At 36.1% G+C, this 17807-nt stretch overlaps 1 protein-coding gene across 1 annotated transcript in view; it reads right to left on the bottom strand.

Annotated features, from left to right (window-relative positions):
* Positions 1 to 336: 336 nt before the first annotated feature.
* Positions 337 to 17807, bottom strand: part of HLCS (holocarboxylase synthetase) — a 109194-nt gene continuing 91723 nt past the window's right edge. The window contains exons 7-11 of the mRNA XM_065741747.1: positions 10371 to 10438; positions 9196 to 9356; positions 5877 to 5991; positions 2209 to 2422; positions 337 to 1720 (exon numbers count right to left, since the gene is read on the bottom strand). Coding sequence (XP_065597819.1) covers positions 1552 to 1720; positions 2209 to 2422; positions 5877 to 5991; positions 9196 to 9356; positions 10371 to 10438 — 727 coding nt within the window. The 3' untranslated portion in view covers positions 337 to 1551. The remainder of the gene's footprint in view (positions 1721 to 2208; positions 2423 to 5876; positions 5992 to 9195; positions 9357 to 10370; positions 10439 to 17807) is intronic.

Raw genomic sequence — 17807 nt, 5'->3', positions numbered from 1 at the left:
CCCAAGTGTGAGAGGGACAACTTAATTTCTAGCACTTGTTGCCAAACCACCCAAAACCTAATATGTGAGGATTACTCTAAATTACCATTACAGACTAGCTTCTTTGCTTTAAGACTTCTTGGCTTTGTAACTGAAACAATCTACTAACAAGTTCAGATTGTTTATGAGGTGAACTTTAACCTAAAAAACCCATTTCTGGCTGGTATACAGAAGTGCTTTGTGGAAACCAATCTGGCTGATTTATCTTTAGTAGGGACAAGGTACATAATAATTAGTGCTGCCTACTTGAGGAAATGAAGCCAACCACATCACGCCTATGATAAACTCCTCATTTGAGAGAACCATTTGAAGCACTCTGTGGGCAGACAAAATGTGAAGTCATCTGGCACAGGAGAGAAACCTGATAAGCTGCCTATCACACAGGAGTTCCCACATGCCTACCTCACGATGCTTTCCAATCATGACCAATCTGCTGCACCTAATCCAGAACGATGCAGCCAGCCCCAAAAGCAAGCTATCTCCTAGCCAGCAGATCTCAAACCTCTTGTTCTCAGTGGTTAGCAGAAAAAAACAGATGCCTGCTTTGGGAAAGAGATTGGTGAACACAGAAGCAATGGAAGAGAATTTGGACACAAGTAACTGAATGCTTTATCATTTCCAACAGAGTGGTTGCAGCAGGGATCCTAAGAGTGGGACAACAATGGAATTACTGTTGCACTTAAAACCTGTATAAGAGTATTGAAATAAGAAGCTACTGTAGTCATGACCTCCAGTGGTTTAATCTTGCAGCCTTTTGGAACACTGATTCAAAGGAGATATGAGATGATCTGCTTAGATCTAATTGGCTAAGAAGAGAAGGTTGAAAATTAATTGGCATAACCAACCATAGTTCTTATGAATTGATGGAAGACTCTCCAAAAACTTAAGGCAACAATAACAGAGTTGTAGACCTGTGACCAAAGCACAGTACGTAAACTGTTGTACAGGTTAACTTGGAGAAGAACCAAGTCAGCAAGGTTCTACTTAGACCTGAATCTAAATACAGCGTTAAGCCAGGTAATTCAGAAATATGTGATGAGCTCATCTAGATGATTTCACTGCAGACAGTGCAGAAAACAGAATCTATTTAACACAACATCTTAAAAATGTAAATATTGTATTTCATTGTGTTAAAGCACAACAAAAACACAGACACCTGAAAACAAAATATTTAGCCACTTCAGTTTCTCAAATATGGTGAGTAATTGAAGAAAAAGTTCTGTTCATAGCACAGTATTCCTTTGAAATAAGAGTCTTTTTAAAGAATAGATGCTTATGAAGAATGGCAACATAGATGAGTTTTTAAGACGATACAGAAGAATAAACACCTTCATCAAAATGATAATTAACTCTTCATAAACAGTTGAAGTTATCCATCTCAAAGAATAAAGAGATCAGATATAGGAAAAAAAACAACAAGCCATCAAACACCCTTCCCACCTCTACACAAGTTTAACTACTTGGTACTGAATAGCAAAGAACCTCCTTTTGCGTTGTGAACTCTGATAACTACTAATGCTTTGGAATTATGAGATTTTTCAGCATGTCAAAAGAGTTGCCATCCGGATGCACAGACTCTACACCTTTGCCTTCTTCATGAACTTGAAGGAATCCATAATCATCAATCCCAACTATCCATGCCAAGGGGCCCTCCTCATTGTGGAGACGAACCTGCTTACCACTGCAAATAATGAAAACCAGACAGAATTAATTCATTACACAAACAATTGAAATATAACTTAGAGGACTACTGTCTAGTAGCATATTATTGCTTCTCACTTCACAGCTCCTTTACAGAGAACGTCTTTCAGCTTTAATTTCTTTCTGAGGAATTAACAGGTTTTTTTTTTTGTTTGTTTTTTTTCAATTTTGGTAAAAGACCAAAAGACCACGAGTACAGCAGCTTCACTGTTAACTACATAAATCAAAACTACTCTAAATTTCCAATTGTTTTAAATTATACATGTTAAATACCTAGATACATTCTTTAACCTATCCTAGTCCATTAATTTTACTATGTGCTGTTTTACCTACAGGATCACATCCTACTTGGGAATGCACTTCAATTAAGTCACCAGTTTTAAAGGCAGTCTAGTAGAATGCATAAAATGGAAGACAAAACAACCATGAGTTACCTCTAAAAAGAAAGTTGGAGAACATTATGCTCACCTGTGTACCCAGTACTTGTAGTAACGAGGAAGAACTCCATTGGGCCCTTTCTCCTGAAAAATATCTATAAGCCTCTCTAGCACAGTTACAGTTCTTGCAATAAGGCAGTCTGCAGTTAAAGCCTTCAGATTTGTCCCCTCTTCCTTATTAAATTTTGTGATGAGGTCATTGATGCATATGGTGGGGTTGCTGTTATTCACATTAAATCCAAAGCCTGAAGAAGACAAACCAAAAGAATAGGATAGGATCTGTAACTATGAATATTCTGTAACCATCAAAAAGTTTGTACTTCAGTCAACTAATAAATATTATCTCCGAGGATTTTACCAGTATTTCTTCAGTCTTTTATACCTCTAAATCTCCCTACTTGCACAATTACAAGTTACAATGCAGAGTTTATTTGTTTATTGTCCTTAAAAGTATCTCCTCAAAACTGTAGAAGGAAATCCAGCACAGATCTTTCAACAGAAGACTACCTTATCATAAAGTTTAGGAAGATGTTAAGTGGTAATTTGTATAACATCAAAGAAATTCTTTTACTTACCGTAAGTTGACAGCTAACTGAGAGCAAATCATTGATCAATGATACTTTCACATGGAGTTTTACCATTCAGGCTAAAATGTAATTAAGATTACTTTCTGTTTACTGCAGTAAGCTGATTTCATTTTCTGAAAATTATGCTTTGTTACTCAGCTGAGAAGCCTTGTTTGGTTCTCTGTGAAAAGCCCAGAAGATTAAAGTTTGCTGTGCTAGTCTCCAGTTTGCTTAATCTATTTTACCACAGCATATCCTTTAGAAGCCTCAAGTCTCTCGCTGAGATTTCTCCAGCTAGAATAATGTTGGCAGAACGCCTTTCTGATTTAAATGTGGCTCTTGGGACCTTTTTTGCAGCCTGCTGAAACAGGCTTTGAGGGATGTAAAGAAATATATTGTATTACCTGTTTATTTTTTTTCTCCTAATAATTTGGACTTTTCTTTCCTCAGATATTTAGGATAAAACACCAGTCCTGTCAATCAAGCTTAGACATCATGCACCTCCATCTGTTGGAAGGTCCAGATGCACTGTTTTGTAAGTTTGCTATAAGAGACTATTCATCTACATAGTTAATTTCTATTCAACTATGAGGAGAAGGATCTTTTCATCCAAAAGAAATTTTTGACTTCTAACTCATAAAAAAATGCATAAAAGAAAGTTACAGTAACTTAAACACCAAGAATGTCAATCCCACTGAAAGACAGAGAAATGTATTATCAGGAAGAAAAATAACTGGAAAAAATAATGTGCCATGCCAGCAGATCACAACTCAACTATGTAAACTCAGAAAGAACAAGAAAATTCAAACATAATACAAGTGAAGAAGGAATGAAAGGGGTCATTATGATGCAGTTTTTATTGTCAGGGTACATAACATGGCCTTTCAGTCCATCTGCAGACTCAGGTGTACAGATATGGAGATTGCTGGTGGCACATCCAAAAACTGAAATGGACATGAAAGACACAATGAGACGATGAGTTCAGCTGAAGTAGTAGCATCTAGGAATGAGTCTGTTGTCCATAATGTAGAGAGCCAATGTGAAAAATATGAGGTGCCCAGGTATCTTCTTTTTGCCCATGTGAGAAGAGTAAAAATTATCATTTAGCACTGACCTTGTGGGGTGTTGATGTGGCTAACACAATTTCCAATTCTAGGGCAAGTACTGGCTTGAGCATATATGCACTGCTCTCCTCCTCTTGCCATGCCTTAGCTGCCCACTGAAGTAGACACAGTTTCTTCAGGTCAAGCACGTTGGCCATCTCTTTCAACCAAATTATACTTGGCTACCTACATCTGCTCTGAAATTAGCCCTTATACCAGTGAAGAATATTCTGCACAACTCCTCTTCCAGAAGTCCTCCAACAAAAAAGAGGAAATATTTTTTGTTGTTGTTGCTTTTTCATAAAAATATGAACATGAACTGTGCCATTTGTGGGGCCTCAAGTACATGGTACAGGCGAAAAGGCAAGTTTGTTTCTTGCCTACCTCTTCTCAAAAGAGGCACTCCTCAAAGCAGTGAAGCCATGTAGATGACCTACAATTTTGATCCTTATCATCATGGAATACTCTTTATCAGCACTAAAAAGCAGGTTAGGAAAGGAATCTGCAAGACTACAGAAAGAAGATGCATCATTTGGCTTTTCCTGTTGTGTAAGACTGATCTCACTTCTACTACTAACACAAGAAGTTAGATGTCACAAGTCACCCTTAGTGCTCTCACTGCCATCTCTGAAATGATGGAAAAGATCCTTGCAGTAGTATATGAAAAATAATTTTCTTTAGGCTGCAAAGTTTTAAGATTGAAAGCCAATGAAAATGTATGTTTTTGTTTATACTTCAGACCTATCATCACAAAGATGACACTTATGGACATCAGATAGAATGCATACAGTAAGTTTCCATTTGAATTTGAATGTTCTGGTGCTTATGATAAGCAGGTCAATGCACAAAGCTAATCTATCATGTGTAAAGAAATACTTGATAAGATGAACTGTTTTTTATCCATTTTTGTTTTTCTTACATTAATCACCTCAGGCTCAGGGAAAACATATGGAAGCAGTAAATGGTTGATGGGGCACAGAGAGACTCTTATTAGTGTCCCAGCACAAGATTCCATTCTGTACATGCAGATTATCTACAAAATGAGGATATAAAAATTAAATAGAAAATTTAATGGCTGGGCATGTATCACAGAAGAAGTTGGTGACTATTTCAACTTGCTTGCTTGCTTGCACTTAAAATTTACAGTATCTTGACACAAATAGTGTTAGGTTCACATTTTCTTTGCAATACATTTTACTGATCTACCATGTTATTTTAAAATATAAAACAAATTGTCATCTTGCTTAATCTTTTACACTTGCTAAGGAATGTGCATTCCTTTTTTAGACAGCACTTGTGACAGAACTGTGTTATTAAGGGAAGAATCTTCCTTACCAAATACAACCAGAATTCACAGCCTTTTTGGAACAGGTCTTGCTACCTTGTAGGAATTAGACTTCCAGGCAGACTGTTCATCTAAGAAATGAACAAAAAGTCTGCAATTCCTTGTCCTGCCCTCCTAGCCTTTCCAGCTACTTAGCAAGTTTGACTTTTTCTGAGAACTAAAGAAAGGGATTAATTAATCAAATCATTCATCTGCTGATGCTTCACTGGCAATATTCCAATTTCTGGAAAGATATCAACAGAAACAAGTTACAAATGAATTTAAAAGGGATGAAAGGAGAAATGAAAACATTACTATGTGTACACAGCTCTCCTCTTGATTTAAAAGGCATGCCATTTACTTATCCATTTCTCAGCTTGCAAAAATAAGAAAAACTAAACGGAATTAGTACATTCTATTACTTTTGCAATACATCAAGGAGGACATTTCGCCTTCCTCTTGTAATGATCTTTCTTTGAACCCCACTACATCAGCCCAGATGCTTGCATTTATGTTTTCCTTGTCAAGCATATGGAATTACTAAGATGTACGAAAACATTTACTTATGTGCTTTCTCTTGATTTAATACTGTGCTTTATTTCTGTTTGCCTGCTGTCACTACTTATTCTGATCATTAGAACTCGTAAAGACATTAACAACAAATTTCTTTTGGAAAAACGAAAGAAGTCTGAAAATAGACATTTACCAATAAGTATATGAAATGTTGTTTCAATAAGTGTAGAGGTTACCAGAACTCCACCAAGCTTCATAAGATCACTGTAATAAATATCATTTGGCCATTTTACTCGCAAGTCAATCTCCTAAAGAAACAAACAAAAAAAAAAACATTTAGAAACACTTTGCCTTCTGACACCTATTATAAGAACATGCTTCATTTATCACTCCGTATTCTGTATTTTCTGTACCTCATTGCCAAACTGAATGCAATACTATCAGCTCTTCACAATAAGAACCTTTTCAAGCGTTCCACAAGTGATACTTGATAAAGCCATGGTAACATGGTTACATGTTCTACTAAGGAGGTTGGTAAGTGTCAGATAAAAGTTTCCATTCAGTTAAAAAAAAACGGTAGATAATAATGGCTTAGAGCAACCGAAAGGAGGACTAAAGGTACTAGAGACTTATTGTGTCAAAATCATAAGGTTTTACAGAATTCACTTACTTCATTAATTAGGCCCTAGTAAGGATTTAAAGGATTTGTTCAAGAGTCAGCATATGCAGAAAACTATAGATAAAGTGCAAGTGATCAGAGAAAATTCACAATAACATCAATGCTAGATTTTAGGATCTTTGCAGAAACCAGGCAAGGAGACAATGACATCTTGAACTTCAGAAAGGAAATTTAGCAGACAGGAGAAATTCCAGTTCACAGCTACATAAATACTTCAGTAACGTCCTAAATACATTCATGCTTTCGGCAGGTATGCTCAAGCAACACCATGGAGCTGGAAACACAAACTGTGCTCTATGACACCATTCCAGTGCAATAGAGAAGTTTTTGTTGAAACTACAGAACTGAACTGAACCTTGCACCAACTACTTAAACACAAAAAGAAAGCAAATGTGCTTCCTGTAGCTTGAAAAACTGCGTATGACCGTATCCCAAGAGGCAAATTACGGGAGGTGCTCCAGGACTACAAGAGTCACATTCCCTCCTATTGTAGATTATGAAATCCCTTTACAGGATGTGTGAAAACTGCACCTGGGTTCATGTCCACTTTCCTGGCAGATTTAAAGGCCAGAGAGGAGTCCATTATACATATGTGGACAGGAAATACTGATTTTGCAATCAAAGCGTTCTAAGAGAAAATCACCAATTCATATTCATTATGGAAAATGACTCTTCACACTGTGAAAGGTCTTATAGAAGACTCTTGAGACATACAAAGTATGTCACAATTAAACAGTATTATCAGTGCTAAGAGAACTTCTGACAGTAACCAAAGAAGAGCTCTCCATTCTTTCTGCAAAAGAATGGCAATATACTAGGTGGATGTTATTTACGGAAAATGTACACCTGTAAGACACCACACACCAGCACTGCAACTGAGGTCACTAACAAGCATGAGGAACAACCAATGGGGTATTTCAATGATGCAAGCTACACAGTAAAGACTTGTGTTGTCTGCCACAAAACAAGGTTCTGCATAGCTATCAGTATGTCAAAGAAACGATGGTAAAGTCACAGTGGGAATGAAGCATGTTCTTAATTTCCTTTACTAGAGTGAAATTTCTGCTGTTCTCAGAATGGGAAAGTAAAACACTCTCAGGACATAAGCTTGTTTGAATTTGCAGCACTAGCATCTGATAGTAAAACTTACAATTGGAACTGTCATGTTTTCTCAAAGAGAGCCCAGAACAAAGGCCTCAATCATTGCCTATTTAGAGCTGCAAACATTCATGACAGAATCCTAAAAACAATGACTGGCTGATAAACCAAGACACATGTATTTTATATCTGTGTATGGAAATCCTGACGTGGATTTTGGGGATAGTGAACCACATTAAATTGTGTTAAAGTAATATTAAGATTCTGACAAACGCCCATGAAGGTATGGAAATACAGAGGTAAGAATGAAACCACTTTTCTAAATTAGCCCATTGTTTTCAGCTGCTGTGGTACATTTGTTCATCAGACACTAAGAAAAGCCATGCAATATTCAAGTCCAAAGGGAAAATTTAAGCTTTGAGTTCCAGATAAATCTTTGAATTTCCTTGCTTTAATGTATTTGAGTTCAGACACACATTATTTTAACCCACTGTCTTGTATTTGATTTACTGGGGGAGGGGAGGATGAGTTGTGGCACCACAACAACAGAATTAAATCCTCTCAATTATGTACACTGTAAGATTTTTTTAGTTTGTGTTTCTCTACTATCAAAGAGATTGAGCTTTGCCTTGGTAACATCAAGCTACTGGGAATACAGGAAGTCTACAAATTAGTTTGGCATCCCAATATCTGCATCATTAGGTCATATTATATTTATATTAATACTTCGTATGCCAGTCACATTCTTCCCCTAGAATGGAATAAAATAAAATGAAAAGACACAGGTAGGCATACAGAAGCAAAACCACCTCAATTTCTAAATTAACTCCTTCTCCAGTCAGAGTCATATTTTGTAAAACTAACCCTTGTCCCTTCCATTTTAAATGGTTAAATTATTCACTCCAGCCAAATACTTCATACTGTAAATTTTAGCCTGAAGCATTTTGCCTTTATAGTCAAGTTATGAAGCACTGAAGTTAGAAGGTTTTAATAGAAAGGCTGACAGACCCTAAAGTACAGCAAAGCTACTGGGTGCCACTATAATAAAGTTCATGTGTAAATGTGTATAAGTCATTGATTTTCTGTAATATAGGAAACATATGCTTTAGTTAACTACTTCTGTAAAATACCAAAGTTTTATAGTTAGCAAATATTAGGAAATGGTAACATTAAAAAGGAGATATATGAGGTGCTGAAGAAGACTGGTTCTTCATTTTAATACTGATGACAGGACACTTGATTCCCTCTTGAGAGCAATACTCCTAAGTTCTTGCCTTAGAAATCAGTTTTCAACCTTAAACAAGGGTTGGAAAAGTCCTTTAAAAGGGATAAAGCAATCACTGAAAAAGCACTGACAAAAAAAAACAGAAAAGGATTTGTCAATTAGATTCGTTTTTCCTTCCTCTCACTTCCCCTGCTACTTCAGAATCAAAACAAATTAACTCAATTGTTAGACAAACAAAAACGACATTTTCTTTACTGCTGAATATTGAATATTAAGTTTCATCAAATGAGAGAAGTGTGAGTAGTGTACTCATCTCAATAAAAGACAGTATTCATCATATGCATAAAAGATTTCTTAAAATATAAAAATAATCAAGTATGTGTGAAGGTTAAACTTCCTACTGTTGTTCACTGTATTAATGTTGAGTCATTCAATGTATAGAAGAATAGCAAAAATCAGATTTTAATGAAAATGGGAATAGAAATATGGAGATTAATTAAATTGAGATACCTCATATCCTGGTATTGTTCTAACTGACTCTACCACTGCCAAGGACACTAGGTGTTGAATAAAAGGAATTCTCTGGCCCAAGTTGGAATGTAGAGGAATTGTGATATGTAAAGTGGATAGTGCACAACCCATGGGACTGAGCCAAACATTTCCACCACGACCTGGAGACAGGGAGAAAAAAATTTAACACAGGGAAAAAATATTTATAAACACATCATTTTGTTAATGTGGACAACCACATAAGAGAAAGATTTAGTTGTACCCACCTGAGAACATACAGTAAGTCCTGTAAAGGAGTTTCCAAACTAATTTTGAAAGAAAAATCTTTAAAACACAAAAATTCTACTTTAAAACAAAAATCATAAAAAATAAAACAAGCAGGTTGTCCTATTGTGCATGCTGCTCCTTGGTTTCCTAGAATGTCCTAATTGACTTGTTTCCAATATTTTCCAGGTATTGTGTTACAAACACTTTCCAGATAATATTGTTTTGTTGAAGTGAAGAGGTATTTGTGAAGATGTTTAGTGTGTGTCTACAAATCCACCCATAACTGTGAATCAACTTGACACAAGCTAGATTTCAGCTGGAAACTGGTTAACCATCTTCATGTAGATCTATGTTCCGAAGAGCTTATTAGTCTGGGCATTGTGTTTTTCTAATAAACTGAAAGTGGCTTTTAAATCAGTGGTAGCACCTTCCAAGGAAAAAGGCAGAACCTGATTGTACATCCTTGCAAAAAATTGTGAACGTGCACGTGACATTTTAAGACAGTCCTGCAGGCTCAAGAAAATCTCTATCTCAGAGCAAGTCAAGAATCAGTCCTGTTCCAGTTAAATCAAAAAAGGAGTTCTGATTTGGAAGTCTGACTTGTATTACACTAAATGCATAGTGATGGCAGTTTGCAGGACTGCAGAGACTTTTTGGCAGAAACTAGAAGACCACTAAATCATTTCTGCAAAAGCCACCAAACATCCTGAAAATGTTTACTTTGGTCTCTGTTAACTTGGGTTTTGAATTTAAATCCACAATTCAAACAAGAGAAGAGGACACTATTATTCTGCAGTTTGCTATGAAAAATACTCATAATGTATCTTTAGTGCAACTTTAAGACATTAAAATATCCTATTCCATATGTTCAATATGCATTTATTAGCACTTGAAGGAAACTTACTAACCTTTCCCTTGTGTTTGTCGAGCAGCAATTGCTATTAAACCCATCTCCTCAGGCAACTTGAACATTAACCTGCCAATTAAGGAAAAAAAAAAAAACATGCTTATCAGCTGGAACACTAAGCTACATTCATGAAAATTTAAATTTAAATATCAGCTAATATTTTACCTTAACATTGCACTACCATTTATCCATTTTCAGTTAATATTTATTCTCGATCAAAAAGCATTAGAATATTTTAAAATGATTAATTGAAAAATTATCATGTAAAACATTACTGTATCTATTACACTGGAAAAAATCATAACCATAGTTCATTCAAGGTGCCTTCCGATAACACACGTTTTGCTTTTCTTCACATTTTCTTGAATTGTTTTTTTTTTGTTGTTGTTGCTATCTTCTGTAAGTGACAACTAGCAATTCTAGACATTTGTTTCTACTTAGAGCAATTTTTTTTTCATACTACAGAATATAACAGCAGCAGTTTCTGATTATTTAGAAAACCAATATGGTGGCAATAAAGCAGTTTAAAAGATACACTATCCCCTGAGAACTAATTATGATTTAACTACAGTAAATAAATCTACACCTTCTGAGAGCTCTAGAGAACACTGGCTTATTTTAGGCTTGTGTTCTGCTTTTAAAATAGTTTCACTTAAAAGAATACTAACTTTCCTCTGGGGATAAGTAGAAAGTACACTTTAACACCACCAAATGAGTCAATGCTAGACTTAAAAAAGAAGAAAAAAAACTCTACTGTGAGAACTTTGTTCAAGCTGCTCTAAAACAGATCTGAACTGTACTATGATCCTTCTTCATTTCACATTTTTGGGAAGAGTTATTCAACAGATAATACAGATATTCAAGATGGTGCCAGCAAGGCAAACTCAGAGAGAGATTAATTGCCTAAAAACCTACTTCTAATATTGACACAAATATCATGTTGTTCATTCATACAAAAGTGGTCTTTTCTTGGAGATAAGTGCAGTCCAATCCTGCAAAACTATTTTCTCTGAATTTCAGATACATATGAAAAGTGCTTAAAGTTCTGAAATCAAGCATCACTGAGTGGAAGGAACCAGATCCAAGCACAAGTATGGCCTCACTGCTCAAGAGACACAAACATTTTGGCAGATATCATGCTAAGGAACCAGCCATTTTTCCCACACTGCAGTTTGAAAAGTAACTTGAGGGGCAATGTCAAAAGGAAGAAGATTCGGAATAGCTTTCAAAGGGTTGACTTGCTTTCACAATGATCAAAATGGTATGTTACTTGAAGGCTCAAATAATGTCTGAATTATAAATGTTGTTACTAATAAGAAATATTTTTGAACCAAAACTAACAGAAGCCTTGACAGACCCAGCAAAATTTTTCTATAGCATCACAGAATCAGTGAGATTCTGTCAATAGCAATAGCCAGAACTCTTTGACAATCTCTTTCCATCTTACATGAGTTACAGTTTGACAATTCATATCTTTGGAACACTAAGAATTATTTGTCAAGACTATGATCACTTATCTACACCTCCATTCATTCTGGGATCGAGCAGAAAATCCTAGGCAGCTCTTTATGCCCATGTGGCTTCAGCACTGTCATCTGGGAACAGCATGATTTCAGTTACAACACCAAGTTCATTGTTTTTCAACAAGAAAATCTAATTTAAACTTGGAAGCTGAGTTAAGAAGAGATTACAGGCTTCGTCAAAATACACTGACTTCTGTTTCTTCTCCATTCATACTTGTTTATAAATAGGAAAAAAAAAGTAATTTGCTGCCACGAATGGAGGAAAATAATCAAAGCAGGAAAAGAAGTAAGTATGAATCCAAAACACAGGCTTTAGAACAGAGATATGATCAACAGAATGAATGAATGTTGCTATTAGAGGTTTGGCAGCAGGTAACAACTTATTAAACACAGAGACTGAGTTAGTACTTTTAAGGATCGTGAAGATATTCTTCAAGATGGGCACAACATGGGGAAGTCGTTAATACCCAGACTGATACAGCAAGAAAGAGATTTATTTTTACTATTTCCTGAGATTGTTCTGGGAATACCATGAAGTTTAAGATAGTAAAAGAGAAAAGAAACAACACAACCTTCCCCTAGAGCTTTGGAGGTTTTTTTGTTTTGTTTTGTTTTGTTTTTTTCTCTGAGAGAAACAACTTGTATTTTCCTTTCCAGAAAGAGTAACTGTACGTGCACTTTTATGCATTTCGACTTCCCCTCTTTTCTTTCAACTTAATCAGTTGCAGACGTAACCATTTCATTTTTCTGCAGAGTAACTTAATCACAATGTTCACCACGATTTTCTCCCAAATTTTTGCCTTCATGAAATTCTCTGTTCTTTATTCTGTTCTCTAACAAAATTGCTCTATAAATTAAGTCAAAAGACCACACTGAAATACAAGAGAGGGAAAACATGGAACATCTGAAAACAAATTTACCCATCAGGAAAAATATCAGACGGCACATATATGACCACAGATGAAGACATCTGAATTGTATGTAGATTTTTCTTCTCTGCCCTGACCATTTTTGTGGGGTTTTCCAAACTGTGAGTAAAGCTCTTTTAGTATGTAAGAATATTAAAACAGTTGAAATATTAAGAGAGATTCTATCATAATTTTTATACACCCTGTAGCACATACTATGAGAGCTCTCAAGAGCAATAAACAATACCTAATTATTTTAGAGAAATTTCAAGTCTGAGAATGAATCTGTCTTTATGACCAATCAACACAATGACTTTTCTTCTGACGTGTATGTTATATGGGAATTGAAACCACAAAAACTATGTTTGTATTATGTTAGCGGCCTGACAACTATAAATTTCATTGATGTTGTGGGTTTAAGGTTGAAACTCTCATTAATGCATCCTGCTGTGTTACAGTATTGCAGAGGTATTACAACAGGCAGCATTACATTCCAGATGTTAAAATACCTGGGCACAAGTGGGTGAGTTATGAACAGATTTCTCCCTTCAATCCAAGTTTCTGAAAATCTAGCTCTCAAATAGCTTGTTTGTAACTACTGTTTACACAGGAAATTATAAAATAACATGAAAATTTTCAATGTTTAGTTGAAAGAAAAATAACATATCTTTTGATAAGTTCCTTGTACTACTCTGGACTAAAAGGTGGCCTGAACATTTGCATTACTACTTTATATCCACTGTTTCTGTTCATTACATCCAGTCTGAAAACAAGTAGTGTTGATGCCCACTAGTATTTTTCCTTAACTCTCCATTGCTCTCCATTTCCTCTCTGTAGCACTCAATTGCATGGTGCTGTGTTTGATTCCAGGCTGTGTGTGCTGAAATGGCCTGCCAGAGGGCATGCTGGCCAAGCATAACAGATCTCTCAAGTCCACACCGTAGACTTCCTTAGTGGCAGCCCTGATCTGGGTCCCTCTTCCCTACCTGGAAGCCTGTTTTCAAGAGAACATGAAAACATGAAGGAACAGCTCAAATATATGCATTTCATCTGCAAAGTAGGCAGCAGAAAGATTAAGGGCTGGTGGGCTACCATCAGAGCAGAAGCCAGCAAGAATGACATCACAGTGGGAGGGAATTCGTTACAGACCAAAAGGATGAAAGAGAAAAACTCCTTTTGAGCAGCTTGAGAACATCTGCAGATGACAGACCCTGATTCCTGTGGGAGACTCTAATCTCCTTGATATCTGTTAGAAAGGAAACAAAGGGGGATGCAAGCAACTCAGGTGACTTCTTTGTAGTGCCAGAGGCAAGCTCTTAACACAAATGTTAGGTCAGGTGTGTCCAGTCTGCAGCCCACAGATTGCATGTGGCTCTTAGTAGCCAGCAGTATAGCCCCACAGGATAGTAAACCCTGGACATCCATATGTTAAATTATTTACTCCTTGGTCTCCTACAAACAAGGGAGAGTGAGTCGTGGAAGTGAAAATCTGCAGCAGTCTTGGCCGCAGCAACTATGATACAAAGCTGTTCAAGATTCTGACAGGAATAACAAAAGTCAGTGACAGTACAAATCCTAGATTTCACAAGAAGAAAGTTCTGTTTCCAATGGTAGGTGGAATCTTAATGAGAGGCAGCTCTAAAGGACATAGGAGCTCAGCAAGCCTGGTCTATAAAGAACCTCTTCTGCCAACACAACAGCTCATCATAATACTTAGGAAAAAGGTTAGATGAACAGGGTGCCTGATTTGGCTAAATCAAAAATTCACGAGTGCAAGAACATACACAGCAGATGGAAGCAAGGACAGGCTACATAGGAGAAATGCAGAAATACTGTCCATACAAGCAAGGATGATGCTAAGAAAGCCAAGAATTAAACTTATTATTATTATTTTCAGAAATAACTCAACTAGAATTAGAAATTGGCAAGAAATCGGGTAACAAGAACTTCTATTGCTACACTGTTAGAATAAACAAGAAAAATGAGGTCTCACAGCTGACTTGGACACAGAGATAAAGCTGAGTTACTCAGTGCATTCTATGACTTGGTCTTCACCAAGTGAAGTGATCTCCCAGGCCTTTATGCATATGTTTGAGAAGAAGAGGAAATACAAGCAGTAATAATAGACTGATTTCATAAATCTCTTGAGAAACCTTGACTAATTCAAGTCCATGAAAGCTGATGGGATGCATCTGAGAGAGATGGCTGATGTCAGACACATCAAGGTTGCCTTCTATCCTCACAGTCATATAGATAAAGGGAAGTCTCAGAGTAGAACGGGGCAAATGTTGCAACCAACTTGTATTCCAGTTCCACCATGGCCTAGATGTATGTGCTACCAGATGAGCAAATAAAGCCCCCTGGATTCTGAGATTGAAAAGCAGTGGTTAATGCCCTGCATTCTACTGTAAGCTGATCACAGCTGCAGTCAGGAGTTTATCCTGAGATACATCCTGTTAATTATCTCAGTATATTTACTAATGACTTGAGAGAGAAAATGATGTGTTTCAATCAAGTTTTCAAATGATGCTCAGCATCAGCTATGAGGATAACTATGCATTGGAATAGCATTGGAATAGGATGCCCAGAGAGGTTGTGGAATACCTTCATGTACCTCTGTACATGGAGTTTTCAAGACTGTCTGGACTCTGGTCTAGCTGGTCGGAATTCATTGCTGAGCTTGATTAAAAGTAAAGGAGTGAATTAGAGACCACAGATCCCTTCCATCCTGGATGATTATTTGATTCCAGCAAAATCTACAGAAACCTGGTAACCTTGGTGTTTGTATCTGTCCTTAAATTGCAGTTGAGATTACTCAGCAACTAGCTACTTGCTACTAATTACAGAATTAGCAATTACCCCAAAAGCTGTTCACTGGAATTCCCTATCCTATACATGGTCCTAGATTAAAGCAATTTTCATACTCTCTTACTAACCTTAATTAACACCTAACTTTATCCATCTTCCACTTTGCATGCAGCATTTTATACATGACCAGGTGCAATACAGAGTCCCCAAATAGACTGACTCACACAGTTGGGACAGGTAGAAGAACACCTAAACTGTTAATCCTCATGACGCTTATTTAAATGATAGGAAACATACTGCTCTGTGCAGTTATAACTTTGCCTATATCCAGCCGGCAAAATATGTGCCAGAATACACTATGACATGAATGCACTCTTCTGTTCTATTGCAAAAATTCGTAGCTTTTTTCACGTTATAGTGGATTTCCCTGTAGCAATGTTAGTACAGAAAGGACCATTTAGTATCAAATTCTCTTTGAAGTCTTTAGATATATTAATATCCTATATTCCAGAGAAAAAACATAATCACAATATCCTAGACTTGTGGAAAACTAAAAAAGTACTGGAACACTGAAATGCTAGTTTCTTGAACTTTCTAGAAATAAATACTAAAAAATAAAATAAAATAAATTGTTCTGTATTAGTCTTGATATTTTTAGCAAGAAATAATCTATTGATACTATGAATGACATTGGCAACTTACATATACTATAGTTTTGGAGAGTAGTACAGTTTAAACAAAACTGCAGTATATAGCAAGACTGTTAGCAGAGCATTTAAGTCGTGAGTTTTTTTCAGCTGGATCAGTGCTCTAATCTGGCTCATCATAAATGAATACTGCTGTTGGCAAAAGGGAAGTAAGAGTAAAAAAGCCAGTGGGTAGAAGGAAAGACCAAACTACCTCTTCCTTACCAAATATGTATTTATGCTTGATTTAAATTACCATATTACAGCCTCAGAATGTACATGCTTTGCTCGTGAAATCAAGCTTGTTGAACAGACAGGGTAAAACTACCATTAAATGTTCATTTTTTTCTGCTCACTGCATTTTTCAGCTGCTAATTTTCTCGCTTCTCTATTTTTATACCAGATATTTTATAATTAATCCTCCATATATGTTTATAGGCTTTTTCTCTTAAAAAAAAAATGAAAAAGAGAATTTTAAAACACAGTACCATACAGCCAAAGGTGTCAGGAAACATACCCAAATAAGAAAGGACTCCAAAAAATTGGTTTGCCAACAAAATGCCAGTAAAATTTGAAACCTGGGTTCAGACACACTGGTAATGTTCCAAAACTCAAAACTTAAAGAACTTCTTTATTCAGTAAATCAGCTTCTCTGTGAATATCATCAAGACCACAGAGTTACAGTAAAGAGGGAGTTTCCAAGGGAGATGTGAGAAGAGTCTGGGAGTTCAAGTTGTTTCAATTTTTAATTTGAAAAGCAAACACTCCCACCATTTTGAACTTCTTTTTCTTTTAAAAATTAACCTTTTCAATTCATGACCTTTCTGTACTTGAAAAAGCTACCTGACGCATACTGAAAATTTAACGTAGAACAAATGGAAATGAAACAGATTTCATAAAAAAAAATGAACTCCAGTGCCAAGATCTAAGAACAGAATAGTTGCTGGAACACTGTGAAACACATTTATCATAACATTTCAAGAAGAGAATCTTCAGAGCAGAATAAAAGGTTACAAACATATCAACCAAAACCAGACTGAAGCATTCTTCTCCAAGGTAAAGCAGTATAGATAACATAAAAATGTCAAACACACAGACCAATGCAGCTTGCTGTTATGTCAATTTATCAGTAGTTTCATCATGTTAGATAACAGTATACAAGCTAGGTCACACTGAGAGAAATCTTAAAGTAACCCTACACAGCACAGCGAGAAACAGCAGCATTTCAATAAGGTAGTAAATTTTGTTTGAAACTAGCATTGCCCCTTAATTACTGATAGTGTGAAGAAACTCAAACATTGGGATCTCAAAAGTCATCAATAGCAATTCTCAATTCACACCTTTTATTTGAAGGCATCTTTCAGATAAAACAAACAAACAAACAAACCAAAAATATAACTTTTTGCACAGACAGCAACTTATACTTTTCATTCTAGTCAAATTCTAGTCTGGGTAATAACATTTCCTTAGGAAAATTTGGGAAGACAGTCCTTCATTTCCTGTCTTAAATCAT

The sequence above is a fragment of the Cyrtonyx montezumae genome, unplaced genomic scaffold (assembly GCF_038088225.1).
Source record: "Cyrtonyx montezumae isolate F1298 unplaced genomic scaffold, pur_monq_1.0 scaffold_3, whole genome shotgun sequence".
Taxonomy (NCBI): Eukaryota; Metazoa; Chordata; class Aves; order Galliformes; family Odontophoridae; genus Cyrtonyx; species Cyrtonyx montezumae.
This window is presented reverse-complemented; position numbering and strand designations above follow the sequence as displayed.